At 34.4% G+C, this 14,180-nt stretch overlaps 4 protein-coding genes across 4 annotated transcripts; 1 reads left to right on the top strand and 3 right to left on the bottom strand.

Moving 5' to 3' along the window:
* Positions 1-50: 50 nt before the first annotated feature.
* Positions 51-1,440, top strand: BX664DRAFT_377700 (glycerol-3-phosphate dehydrogenase [NAD+]). The gene is made up of 5 exons (XM_051548787.1): positions 51-112; positions 169-312; positions 383-557; positions 611-865; positions 941-1,440. The coding sequence occupies exons 1-5, from the start codon at positions 69-71 to the stop codon at positions 1,376-1,378; spliced, it is 1,056 nt and encodes a 351-aa protein (XP_051402431.1). The 5' UTR covers positions 51-68; the 3' UTR covers positions 1,379-1,440.
* Positions 1,441-4,248: 2,808 nt separating this feature from the next.
* On the bottom strand, positions 4,249-4,679 carry BX664DRAFT_369917 (uncharacterized protein). Its single transcript, XM_051548628.1, has 2 exons — positions 4,500-4,679; positions 4,249-4,432 (listed from the first exon to the last, which is right to left on the bottom strand). Exons 1-2 carry the CDS (start codon positions 4,628-4,630, stop codon positions 4,270-4,272), a joined length of 294 nt encoding a protein of 97 aa, XP_051402430.1. The 5' UTR covers positions 4,631-4,679; the 3' UTR covers positions 4,249-4,269.
* Positions 4,680-6,409: 1,730 nt separating this feature from the next.
* Positions 6,410-7,061, bottom strand: BX664DRAFT_323353 (uncharacterized protein). The gene is made up of 3 exons (XM_051543638.1): positions 6,850-7,061; positions 6,634-6,791; positions 6,410-6,567 (listed from the first exon to the last, which is right to left on the bottom strand). The coding sequence occupies exons 1-3, from the start codon at positions 6,981-6,983 to the stop codon at positions 6,488-6,490; spliced, it is 372 nt and encodes a 123-aa protein (XP_051402429.1). The 5' UTR covers positions 6,984-7,061; the 3' UTR covers positions 6,410-6,487.
* Positions 7,062-7,472: 411 nt separating this feature from the next.
* BX664DRAFT_290931 (uncharacterized protein) lies at positions 7,473-14,049 on the bottom strand. Its single transcript, XM_051541918.1, has 16 exons — positions 13,982-14,049; positions 13,765-13,825; positions 13,442-13,649; positions 12,936-13,369; positions 12,584-12,868; positions 11,814-12,491; positions 11,516-11,746; positions 11,193-11,445; positions 10,941-11,104; positions 10,476-10,877; positions 10,198-10,422; positions 9,946-10,128; positions 9,612-9,885; positions 8,535-9,529; positions 7,937-8,465; positions 7,473-7,860 (listed from the first exon to the last, which is right to left on the bottom strand). Exons 2-16 carry the CDS (start codon positions 13,807-13,809, stop codon positions 7,802-7,804), a joined length of 4,965 nt encoding a protein of 1,654 aa, XP_051402428.1. The 5' UTR covers positions 13,810-13,825; positions 13,982-14,049; the 3' UTR covers positions 7,473-7,801.
* Positions 14,050-14,180: the final 131 nt, after the last annotated feature.

The raw sequence follows: 14,180 nt of genomic DNA, 5'->3' as shown, positions 1-14,180 counted from the left end.
TATATAAATCCCATGGTTATATGCGTGTGATGCTACTTTCTATTTTTTTTCTATATTCCAAATTAAACATGGTAGAGAAATTAAAAGTATCAGTGATAGGATCTGGAAATTGGTATGTTCAATCAACAAGAAATAAAAAAAAAATCATTCATCATCATTATTCTATAGGGGATCATGTATTGCTCGTATTTGTGCAGAAAATACAGCATCAAGTGATATGTTTGAAAAAGACATCAGGATGTGGGTGTTTGAAGAATTGGTTAATGGACGTAAATTGACCGAGATTATCAATGAACAGCATGAAAATATAAAGCAAGTGAAAAAAAAACAATAATAAGATACCGTTGAAATAAACTTTTTTTTTTTTTTTTTTTTTTGATAGATATCTTCCAAATATCAAATTACCTACCAATCTGATTGCCATTCCTGATGTTGTGGAAGCAGCCAAAGATGCCAATATTCTTGTCTTTGTTTTACCACATCAGTTTGTATATAAAGTGTGTGAATCCTTGAAAGGGGTATTATCCACCAACTGTCGAGCCATCTCTTTGATCAAGGTAACAATAACATATATATGTTTGATCATCACCAACATGTTTATATAATTTAGGGATTGGACCTTCGAGATAATGAATTGGCGTTATTTTCAGAAGAAATTGAACGTATATTAGACATTCCATGCGCGGCATTGAGTGGAGCCAATATTGCTAGTGAAGTGGCAGAAAAACATTTTGGAGAGGCCACAGTTGCTTGTCGAGATATAGAAAAGGAAGGACCTATCTATGTTGCATTATTCAATACAAATTACTTTGATATCCGAGTGATTGGTGATTGGCGTGGATTACAAGTCTGTGGTGCATTAAAGGTAACAAAAAAAAAAAAAAAAAAGATAATGATTCACTCATTTTTTTTTTTTTTTTTTTTTTTTTTTGATGATTAGAATGTGGTGGCAGTTGCATCTGGTATTGTGGATGGATTAAGATTAGGTAACAATACAAAAGCAGCTGTCATCAGACAAGGATTATTAGAAATGCGACGATTTGGGAAAACATTTTTCGGTGGCGTACATACTGAAACGTTTTTTGAATCGTGTGGTGTGGCAGATTTGATCACTACATGTGCTGGTGGTCGTAATCGTCGTGTCACTGAAGCTTTTGTCCTTACTGGGAAGCCCATCGATGAATTGGAAAAGGAAATGTTAAATGGTCAAAAATTACAAGGTACTATTACTGCTGCAGAAATCTACGAGTTCTTATCATCTCACAACATGACACGTGAATTTCCCCTCTTTACTATCGTTTATCGTATCATCTATGAAAAAGCCCCTCCATCATCCCTCATTGAAAACCTACGTACGCATCAATCTTTTGATAAATAGTTTCTGTATCAATGAATCAATCATCACCTGCAATCAAATACATTTAAAAAAAAATAAACTACACAATCGAATTCTTTTTTTTATTCATTAGAGTCAAAAAAAAAGACTAATTTAGCTATCGTAATTGAGTTCATGATCTTGGGAATTGATAGACTGTTCTTGTCTTCATATTGTTCCACAAATAACCTATGCAATGCACACAATGATAAATCAAGGTTAGGATGCCTCCTTCAATGATCTTTTTTTTTTTTGTCTTCTGATAACAGCTCCTTACGTTTTGAAAATTTTTCCACCATCCTTGAATCATCCTTCAGCCAATAAAAATTTTCGAAAACGTTTCAATGCAAAGATGACAGCTAAGAGTTCCTTTTCAACTGTTGGATGTCTGACTTCAGCAGGTTGTAATTTTCTTGATGCGAAAGAGATAGGAATATAATCATCACCTTCAAGATGACATAAAGCAGCTCCAACCCCATAATCCTTCAGATACAGCCAACTTTTGGTATATCTCTATTGTGAGAATAAAATAAAAAAAAGGAAGTGAGAAGATCAGCAATGAAATCAACCACCTGCACATTCTTAATATTTTTTTATATACTTACCTTGCATTTTCCTTTGGGGTGATAAAACGAAGATTGAGATAATGATTGTTGTCTTTTACGCCATCAATGTGGTTCACTTATAATTTCTTCTGTTGAATATGCCTTGTAGTTTTTTTTTTTTTTTTTTTTTCCAGGTGCGCTTTTGCCAATATGTCTAAAACCTTCATCAGGTCAAAGTTGTGAGGTTTGGCCGAGACTTGCAGATGTGTGGTTGTAGATCAGGATTTGCACGATAAAATTCGATGGCCACAAGAGCATCCCCAGAGATATGATGCCATTCCAAATTTTCTATCCGTTTGTTCTGTCGTTGTGATCAATGTGATGTACCACCTTTCCTTCCTCGATGTCATGGTGTGACGATTTTACCAGTGTATTCGCCCTATCCATTACATAAGTGTACTTTTTTAGGCGTCTTGTACTTGACCCCATCATGTCTGGTGTCGTATGGTTCAAGGTCGGTGAGAAATCGTTCATGAGCCAAGGAGTAAATTGTTCCAACTGAAGAAACCAAGTTATGCTTCAAATAATCTAATGTTGCTTTTGGATATAGGACAACCTTGAATTCTATTGGATGATGGAGTTCTTCTAGCTGAAAAATACATGTCTGCTGATATAGCTGAGAATGGTGCCTGGATGATGTTTTCGACTGATGCAGTTCATGGCATTTTTGTCATTGAAGAAGAATCTTCAAACTATCATAATGATTGAACTGACGGGAGGTATCCACCATAATTTCTGATATAGGTATCCAAATTCTTGAAGAGCTAGCTGTGATGTTCACTTTGTACCAGAGTTCATTCATCCACGTAGGCTTCAAAGGTTTCAATTTCACATGTCTTCCAATACTGAGCTACTCATATATACCACCAAAGATCATAGGGACCTAAGAAGTATGTGATTATGATCCTGTACTCAGTCTACGACTTCTCACAAATACTACTTGAAGATCATCTATCAATGGAAAGAGACAGAGAAAGAAAAATATTGTAAGTATGGATTGCATCAATATATATACAAAAGTAATTTACCAGTGTCGTGTTCCTTTTTCATGAGAACTTGAGTATGTTCGACCTTGCGCATATATTTTAGATTGACCAATCTGTCGTCTTTGTGATCTTCATTCAGATGTACAATCATCATTTCAGGAGCTGGTTGATTCATATCACCAAAAATGAATATTTTGCTATTTCATCATCATCTTTTTTATCTTGTATCCAGCCTTTATACCTTTTCCAATCATCAGTATAAAAATATATTAAGGGGTAAATTGTTTCATCCAGTTTTATTGCCTTTCCCTTTGCAAAATCATCCAGTATCTTGATGCAAAGACATCTTCGTACACACCAGTTGCAGCGCAGCCGTTGGAGACAATTGAAGTGCACAAAAAAGAGAGTCATTTATTGTCGTCTTTTCTGTTGTTCCTTTTGCCAATGATGAGTTCATGGGTTGATGATGGCGAGCACGCTATCACCTTGTTAGATATTACCTTTACACGATATAATAATTAGATAACGTAAAACAAGTTCAACTCAAGTTCCTAACAAAAAAAAAAAAAAAAAAAAAAAGAAAAAGAAAAAGAAAAAAAGAAGACGTACGTTAGTATCTGTTCATTAGAGAGGCAATGTTTTGAGATTTCCTTACTATATAAGCTTAGTCGTTTGTTTTTCTCTTTGTTATAATTTCAAGATGACGAAGATATTGCCACGTAATGAATGCATATAAGAAACAAAGAAAAGTTGAATGAAATATCAAAGGGAGTGGGTAAAAGTAGGAGAAGAAGAGACAAAGAAAGAAAAAATTTTCAAGAACTAAGAAGTACTAAAGGAGTCGATTTTTTTTTCCAAGTACCGCCAGTTTTCTCTTTACGCTCAGGGCACGGATAAAATGGACTAAACTATGAATCATTCATACCTAACATCGTCGGCACTTCATCTCTTCGCCACTTTTGTTTTAACACACGTGATATTTTTTTCTTTTCATTCATTAAAGAACAAGACGTCAACTTTCAGTCAGCCATCAGCACATAGAATTATAGTCCTTTCACCTACATACACTTTCCATCAACTATCATGTTCATAATATCATAGGAAGAACATAAAAAAAGATTTTATCTAATGATACTTTTAAACTACGAGCTATACCAAATGCTTAAGAGGATGATGCAGCAGCATTGATAGTGAACTGACCACTATACGAAATATTAGGTGACGTACCGAAAATGAAAACATCTAAGCCAAAAAAAAAAAAAAAAAAGAGATACACTTAGAGATGATCAAACGCAATTTATCATCACTTGCAGTCATTTCCAGTAGGATAATCGGAAGGAATATCCCATTCAAATGAGCCTTTTCCAGCATCCACATCGGTGGCAATCACGTCACCGGGCTGTAGAGCAGCAGGATCACCATGAGAGATTTGAATTTTAGAGATAGTGTCCACTCGAGGATTGATCCTAATAATAACAAGAAAAAAAAGGGGGGGTTAATATTAGAAGGATTTAAATCAAATGTTTTTCTCACCATGAAATCACCAAGGGTTGTCCAACAAAATAGGTAGCGCCTTGTAAAGGAGAGGTGACACTGACAATGGAAGTTTGGGCAACTACTAAGGGAATAACACAAGTCATCACAGTGAACAAAGCACGAAACATATTTAAAATGGATTGGATTGCAAGATGGGTTGATTTTTTATTCTTCAAGATAAAAAAAAAAAAAAAAAAGGAAAAGACGCCAGAGTATTTATTTAAAAGAAAGATGCAATTTTGGGATGAAGATCTTTACAGGTTTTGATGCCCTCCTTAGATGGCCGTTGGCAGCACACCATCAGACAAATCATAACCCTCCTCTCCTGGAAATCTAAAGAGATGAAGACAAAAATGGAAGTAGCAGTTTAAACGTCGAAAGTAGCATCAACAGACGAAACCAAAAAATGGATGATGGCTAACCTACCGGAAAGAAGAAAATCGCTCGAAACAGTACCACGCATCAGACTCCTTCAACTAGATTACAACTATCAGACGTAGAATACAACTATAGGATCCATACTATGAAGGCAGTTAACCTTTATTTAATGAGATATATACAAAAAAAAAAAAAAAAAAAACTAATACATGATAACAATAACTAATTTTCATATAATTGATTGCTTGACGTTTTTGTTGTTTGTGTTAATTTCCTTGATGATGCTGATACGGATTGACAAGGACAGCTTGGCATGATGAACCATCATCCTCTGAGAAAAAAACTTTATGTTGAAGTGTCTTGAGGTTGCTCAGTAATTGCTGATTCTGATGGCGGTGATGACTGAAGGCGATTGATGATGATGATTGATGGTAACGAGTCGTCCTCTTGTATTGGTGTAAATTATTTCTGATTTTCCGCGTGTAAGGCGTTCCCCTCTTCCGATAGTGAGAATAAAGTCGTTGATATGTTTGCTGTTGTTTTGCCAATGGCACCCTATCAAAGAGAGATAGGTCACAATAGTAATTTTTATCAATAATCAATATAAAAAATACTATCAAAAATCTGCCTTTTTTTTTGTTACCTTCCCTCATCTGGTTCATCCGTTTGCTCCTGATCATGTGCTTTGCTATCCAAGAACCTTAAGCGTGACAATTATCGATCTTGACGTCTTCTAATTCCTTTTCCAAGAAGTGTATACCATAATGGCGAGTTTCCAGCGACATATCCTTTCAAGTCTCGCCAACTTCCCCAGGGAATTTCTGTTACTTTTTATCTTGCCTTCAACATGTTTTCCAGTAATGCATACGCTGAAGAGTTGTTCCAGTCAGTTTGATTGCTTTTTCAATTGTAAACTTATCCAGACAGGAAAAATTGACATACAACGGTGAAGCGCCTACACACGAGATAATAGTTAGATAACATGAAACAAAGCCAATGCAAGTTCCTAGAAAAGGACGTAAAAAGAGGTATATTAGTATGAGTTCAATAAAGAGCCATTGTTTTGGTATTCTCTTACTAGATAAGCTAGGTAGTTTGTTTTGTTGTAATTTCAAAAAGATGAAGACGTGATGAATGCATACGAGAAGCAAAAGAAATGAGATAAAATATTAAAGAGAAGGGAGTAAAAGTAGGAGAAGAAGAGACAAAGAAAAAAATTTGTCTAGAACTAAAAAGGAGGCGAGTTTTTTTTTTTTTTTTTTTTTTTTTTTTTTTTTTTTGCTCTTCCAAGTTCCGCCAGTTTTCTCTTTATGCTCAGGGCACTGATAAAACGGACTACAATAAAACTATTGATTATTCGTACCTAAAACATCGTCTCTTCGTTTATTGGACACTTTTGGTTTGACACGAGTTATTTTTTTTTTTCATTCATACTCCAAAAAGAAAGCGACTTTTTTTTATCCGTCCATTCGTGGATTCATGATCCTTTCATCCAATATACTCTTGCCTAACTATCATATTCATTCATATTTTTTTTTTAAAAAAAAGGAAGATTTTATTCAATAATATAATAAGATAGCTCATAATAAACTAACTATAGCCAATGTTTAGGAGGATGATGTGGCAGCATTGATAGTGAATTGACCAGTATAAGCAACATTTGGTGATGTACCCAAAATGAAAGCATCTAAATCCAGAAGAAGAAAAAAAAATGAGATATGATCAAACAACTTTTTTTTTTATCATCACTTACAATCACTTCCAGTAGTATAATTAGAAGGAATAGTCCAGTCAAACGAACCATTTCCTTTGGCATTGACATTGGTGGCAATTACAGCAATAGGTTGAAGGGCTGCAGGATTACCATGACAGATTTGAATTTGAGAAATAGTATCCACTTGAGGATTAATCCTAATCATCATTATAAACGGTTATTGGAAGGGATTTAAATGAGTTTTTTTTTTCTTACCATGAAATCACTAAACGTTGACCAGCAGAATAGGCGGCATTTTGTAATGGAGCTGTGATACTGACAATAGGTGTTTGTTGGGCAACCACCAACGTAAAGACAAGAATCATCAAAGTGAACAAAGTACGGAACATATTGGATTGAATTGTAATAAGATGAATGGATTGATTTTTTTTAAAGATAATAAGAAAAAAGAAAACGAAAAAGAAAACCAGAGTATTTATAAAAAAAAAAAGAAAAACCACCGGGGATGAAAGTCTTTATGCATTTTTAGTGCCTTCCATATTGGGTGTAACACATACAAATCAACAAACATCATTCAACATTAGTGTCGTCTTCATTTCTCATTATTCTATATTTATCCACTTTCTTATTTATAGTATCCTTTTTTTATTATTTTCTTTGTTCTTGTACAGGGGACATCATAAAAAAAAATAACAACAAATAGATAGCCAAGAAAACTGTATTTTAAAAATATGATGCATTTACTTTGTAGGGTAGTTTCAGGATCATGTTTCAATATTCATCATTCGATAAACCCTGTCATAGATAGCTTATAAAATGCAAAAATTGAATCATCATTTCATTATGCTACTTATTTCTTCATTTTTTTTTCATCAAAATGAGTATCATTGCGAAATGATGATTGTTTTTTTATGAGTCAAAACGTCATTACGTGTAACATCATCATATAATCAAATCAGAAATAACATAGAACATTGGACAAAACACAAAGTGCTTTCTTTTTTTTATTTCATGTAGAAAGAAAAATACTAAACTATAAAGGGACACAAACGGTAAAAGAATAAAAAAAATATATAAGCATATGGGGATAAAAACAGAATATTTGTGTTTTGTGCATCTAAGCAAAAAAAGAGAGTGATAATAAAAAAATACTAACAGTAAAAATATATAAAAGAAAGAAAACTAAACAATTACAGATGACCTTGTCTTACATGCCAATCCGTAAATTGCCAAAAGCACCACCAGTGATTGCAGGCATAACTGGAACTGGAGTAATTAAAAAAGGAAAAAAAAAAGAATTTCATTAGTACATTGCTCAATCACCGATATATATATATATTACCATTTTCATCTTGTTTTTCCTGATTAGCTTGCTTTTCCTTGAGTTCTTTGACTTCCTTATCCAAAAGTTCCACCTTTGTGAATTGTTCCTTCATGGTATTGAGCATATATGGCATAGCAAAGTCAGTCAATTGATGTCGCCAGGCCAATTCCATTACGATATCAGGACGCATAAGATCGTAACATGTGTATAACATAGCTGAGAAACATTCTCGTTTTCCGATTTCGATAAAGTATTGTAATAATTCTTCGGCCACTTCACGATCCTTGGATTCAGCAGCGGTTTCCATAGCATCCTTGAATAAGCGGTCTTGTTTGGAAAGAGCAATAGATTGGCGCCAGCGACGGTTACGTTTATAAAGATGAGCAGCAATACGTCGGAATTCCAGGAGTTCATGTTTTTCAAGTCGTTGAGCAATATCAATAGGATCAAAGTGATCATATTGATCCACAGATTCACGTAAAGCATCATAATCTTCTTCTTCAATGAATAATTCGTTCAATGCAGAGTTAATGGCCTTGTTATTCACCTAATTCATAAAATAAACAATGATGAGTCATAAAGAAAAAAAAAAAAAACTAGACTATTGACTACTTACTTCTTGTATAGATAACAAATAGGGCTTGATCAAAGGGATATTATCGGATTTTTCAAAGAATTGGACCACACGAGTATGATTGATACGAGGTACTAGAACAGCAAGAAGATCATTGAGAAGTAATGGGTGTTCATTCAAATAGAATCGGAGAGACTTGTAATAAATCTCGATATTGGACACCTTGACAATGATATCCTTGAAAGCAGAATGTTCCCAAGCATCAGCCGCATGTTCCATCATAGCAGTTACCGCGTTGTCGAATTCATCATAATGGACATACAAGAACACCAATTCACGCCAGAGATGAGCATCAGAACAAGCACGAATCACCTTGGGAATATTGACACGAGAAACAAATAATCGGAGATGTTCCATCATCTTATCAGGAGCATATTTCGCATACAACACAGCCAACTCTGTAAACATTCCCATATGAGCACGTTCCAATCCAAGACCAGATTCCAGTAATTGAATTAATTCATCGAAATAACCATTGGCTTCATAAGTCTTGACAAGAGTATCAAGTTCTTCGGCATGAACAATGATATGAAGACCACAAATTTGAGCGAGACGGAATTCATTTTGACGGATACATTCGGCATTGACTTCTTTCCATACCTTGGTACTGTTGGCCTTTCGAGCACAATCCACAGCGGCTTGATAATCCTTCAACAATACCAAAGTAGAGGCCAAACATGCATGATTCGAGATACTACCGTAAAGGATCTTGGCAGCTTCCAAAAGATGTTCATGGTAACATCGATCACCTACTTGTTGGATTTGAGCAATGTTGGGGGAAGCAATAAAGTCTTCCAAATCAGCCAATCGATCCGTCTTGGCATAAGCGTATAATAATTCTGTTTCAATGAAAGGTTCACGAGATTGTTTGCGAGCCATTTGGAGATATCGAACTAAATCTTCATATTTTCCATCAATAGCAGCATTACGAGACACTTCAATGTAGTTGGATGCATCATTGGCTCGGATATAAGAATCTATGTTAAAAGAAGACGTAAAAAAAAAAGTTAGACAAAAGAAGAGGGAAAAAAAATGTAACAATAATAAATATATGCTTACCGATGGCTTCCTTGACATGCATATTTGAAAGTTGAGCCTTGGCAAGTTTACTCCAAACATCAGGTTGATCACAGCGATTGGCAAATTCATAGGCACGATCCAAATCATTGATCTTTTCAATCAACACATCCACAGCATTAGCATTGACATTATTATTCTTGTAGATCGTAAATGCTTCTTCATAGAGTTCTTCACCAATACACACTTCAGCGACATCCGAAGCATCGTAGTTATCCAATCGAGAAATATAATCCATCACGCGGGAAGAATCAGCCTAAAAAAAAAAAAGAATTAGATTCTGCATGTTTATCATTTTTTTTTTTTCGTAGATTACCTTGACAGCGGTAAAGATAAGAAGATTTTGTAAAGTTTTGTTATCATTGAATGCACTGCTTTCCAATACAATCTTTTCCAAAAGTTCGATCAATTCATTGGGTAAGTTGGCGGCCATGAATGCTTTGACAGCAGCAGATACATCATCAGGATCAGTACATTCAGGTAAAGCAGAAGCAACAATCTAAAAAAAAGGGAATGTATTTTCAGTTACCTAAATTCTTCTTCTTACTATCGTTTTTTCTCTACATACCTGATCAATCACATCACGACGATGTTCATTGTTTTCTTGTAAAACAAAGGCCCATAATTCTTGATCACGACGTTTTACAAGGTAACGGGCTTGATGTTTGAACATGGAATTTTCATTGGTAACATGAATCAATTCATAGTCACATTGACCTTTTTGGTAACAGATGAAGGCCAAGTAAGGATCACGCTTTTCACAGTATTTACCAACAATACGAGGGTTGTAATACTAAATAATAAAAGTCAATCAATGATTATTCCTTTATAAAATTCAAAACTTACTCCGTTTTCCTTGAGGAATGGTTCAGGATTATTATTGGTATCAATGTAAATCTTAGCTAAAGAATTGTACACATCAGGATCTTGACTTCCTTCAGTAACACGTAAATTCAACCAAGGCAAGAGGAGCTTCAGACGGTTGCGTTCTTCCACTTGTTCACATAGTTTTCCAACAGACAAATCACCTTTGACGGATAAAAGTAAGTTCTTAATCACATCTTCATCACATCCGACATCTAACAATCCACCAATCACTTCAGGAGTACGAGCAGGGTTCACCTTTTGAACATAGACTTCGATAAAGGATTGTAAATTATTGTGATAAAGATAAAGAACCAAATCGTGAACAAAGTTGAATCGATCGCACACAATAATCAAAGGTAATTGATCACTAAGTTTGGCTTCCTATAATCAAATTAAAATCAGTTTCATGGTTTTCTTTTGGTGAATTTTTCTATTCTTTGTTACCTTCAAGAAATTCTTGACTTTTTCAGCATCATAATAACTGCTTTCACGACAAATACGTTCAGCTTCACGAATATTTCCAGTACGGCAAGCAGCTTGGATATACTTGAAGTGTACCAAAGGATCTTGACTTACATTGACAATCGAACCCAAGTAATAATATAAACCTAAAAAAAAAAAATATATGTATATAAATATGATTAAATTCATTCCCTCCTTTTTTTTTTTCTCATTCATCACTTATCTAAATTTTACCTTCGTTGCTCTTGTAGGATTCAAACATTTCAATCAAATTATGAGGTTGAAGTTGTTCCGAGTATTTGATAGCCACTTGCACAACCACTTGAAGATTTTGACGGAGATTGGTGTTGAGCATTTCTTTCAAACATTCTAAGGTTTGATCCACTGAAAGAGTACCAAAGTAATCGACCAACCATTCAGCAGCCAACAAGTGAGTCTGAGGAATGATACGTTTGATATCATGAATATCAGTGAAATGCTCCAAGGCCTAAAATAGAAAAAAAAAGATATCCTTTGTTATTAGATGGACCGTAAAACTTTAGGAAAAAAAAACTTACACGTTGATAGAGACCAGCCTTTTCACATAATGTACCAACCAAAACACGATCATAATGAGTCAACATACCGGTACCCAAAATAGCATCAGCAACTTGAGGGGCATGGATCAAATTCATTTCAAGTACACGAGTTTGTAAACCAGCATCTTCTTCTCTGTTATTCTTGAGGTAATCCAAAAGGAAAGAAGTAGCTTGTTGAATCATGTTTTGCGATTGGAAAACATCGACAACCTAATATATATATAAGAAATATCACAAATTAGTTCCATTGTCACACTTTTCCATTATTTTTTCTTACCTTTTCGGGTTCAATCAAAGGTCCATTTTCATCATTCACTAAAGCAGTTGCAAAATCAGCAGCTTTATCGGGATCAGTTCGAGCAATGTTGTATAATAATGAAGAATAATCAGGGGTGAATCCAACAGTTTTAGCATAAGCAAGGATTTTGTCGTATTGTTTGTTTTCAGCAAAGCAGAGAACCACTTTGTTAGGTACATTGGCACGTAAATAAACAGACAAAGCCAAGACTGAATCATGTTGCTTGACAAAGTCACCGAGTTCTTCACTACATTCCAATTTGTCTTCCTTGAGCCACTTTTCCAATAGAGGTTTGCGATTTTGTAAAAGAATTGGCTTGGCAAGTTCCAAAGATTCATACTTGTTTAGACTACCCTTTTCCAACAAGATACCGAAATATTGAAGAATAGGGGATAATTGATTTGGTGTACCAGCAATTTGACGGAATCGATCAATTGTTTGAGTAGTACGAAGAATACCACGGGGTGAATTGGCTGCAACTTTAGCGGCTTCATTGTAGTTTCCAGTATTGAAGAGTTCATTGAATCGACTGACATATAAATCATCTGCACCAGGAAGGCCACCACGAGAAGCTAAGGAAAGTGCAAGTTGAGTATTGTTCAAAGTGTTGAGAATATAGGGAATGATCACGTTTTCATCCAAAGACACGGAAAGAACCTATAGAAATCATGATAATAATGGTAATAATCATTAGATTTTCTTATTTATTATTTCCACACTTTTTTTTCTCTTTTTTTTTTAGTACATACTTGACCCTTCTTGTTGACACCAATGATACCACCAGTTTCTTCACGTTCAGCAGTAACAAAGATAGTATCAGCAGTAATACGGTTCATATAAATACAAGCGCCAGATTCCAAATCGTACAAATGAATGTACCCCATCTTGGTCACCAAGTAAATAATACCATACTTTTTACTAACTTGCATTGATACAGGGAAATCAGTTGGCGATTCAGGAGGGAAAAACACTTCAACAGCCTTTTTTTGGAATGGAGGATTTCCTTCTTGATGATCCACTTCAATAATTTGTAACTATTAGATATAGATATATGTAAGTTAAAAAACCCAATTAACTATTTTCATTCTCTATATAATTTACCTTTGCAGCACCAGTAGCTGATCGCACAGCAAAAGCAAACAATTTTGTGGGAGATTGGGCACCATCTAATCTGAGTTCAGCAAAAGAAGCAGCATGACCTTCAATAGGTTGACTAACACCACGTTCCTTGGAATATAATTGCATAGCACCAGTGACGCGTCCATTTTGACCAGCAATACCAATCAAGACCATCCATTTATCATCACTAGAGACGCGATAATTAATGATTTGAGAACCATTCAAATTGGCATGACGATCAAAGATCTTTTGTGGACCAGCTTCACCTTCAATAGACCAATGATAAACAGCAGAATTAGTGACTAGGCCTAACGTTTTCAAATTTGTCCATTTCCAAAAAACGACATCTTCATTCATAGTATGAGATTTCAATTTTGATTTGAGTTCCAAATTGAAGACTTGAAGTGTTCGACCAGCTATTAATAATAAAAAAGATCACCAAATATCGTCAGTAAAATATATATATATATATTTATCAATAATGATACCTTTCAAAGCCATCACTTTGGTAGTAGGATGCATAATAACAGAGTCAGCAGAAATAGGTCTACGCATCATTTCATTGTTATTGTGCAAATCAATGATGACGACTTGATTAGCACCATTGATATTTTCGCGAATACAAATAAAACGGTCGGATTCCATAGTGAGAGTATTGAAAGCAATACTTGCTGCATTAACACCAAGAGATTGCAGCTAATAATAACAGGTTGTAAATATATATATATAAAAAAGAGCCGAAAGAGACGTGTTAATATAATAACAACATTGTCAATATTTTTTTTATCACCATCTTTTTTTTTTTTCTTACCTGAGCATGCTCATGAAATTGGATAGGTAATGGTTGTTCTGCCATTGTAATATTTTCGTCCCTATAAACACGAAGTATAAATATATATATAAAAGATGATGATGTTTAATGGTTAATATAATATATATAAAAAAAACAAAAAGTTCAATAAAATAAAATGAAAATAAAAACATAATATTATTCTATAAATAAAGTGAGTTTTTTTTTTAATACTTACGTCCTTTGATGTCACAACAAAAGGAATAGGGTTACAAAAATATAAAAATGAAAGTGAAAGAAGAAAAGAAAGAAAAAAAAGAAAAGAACAAGGGAAAAAAAAAAGACCAAAGGCGTCCGGTAGACACATAAGACTTACAAAAAAAATACTCATTCAAATGCCGCGCAATCTTTTTTTTTTTTTGTCTGAGCCCACCTGA

Source organism: Halteromyces radiatus (genome assembly GCF_025201355.1).
Source record: "Halteromyces radiatus strain CBS 162.75 chromosome Unknown BX664scaffold_2, whole genome shotgun sequence".
Lineage (NCBI taxonomy): Eukaryota > Fungi > Mucoromycota > Mucoromycetes > Mucorales > Cunninghamellaceae > Halteromyces > Halteromyces radiatus.
Note: the sequence above shows the minus strand (reverse complement) of the source record. Positions and strands in the feature narration are given on the sequence as shown.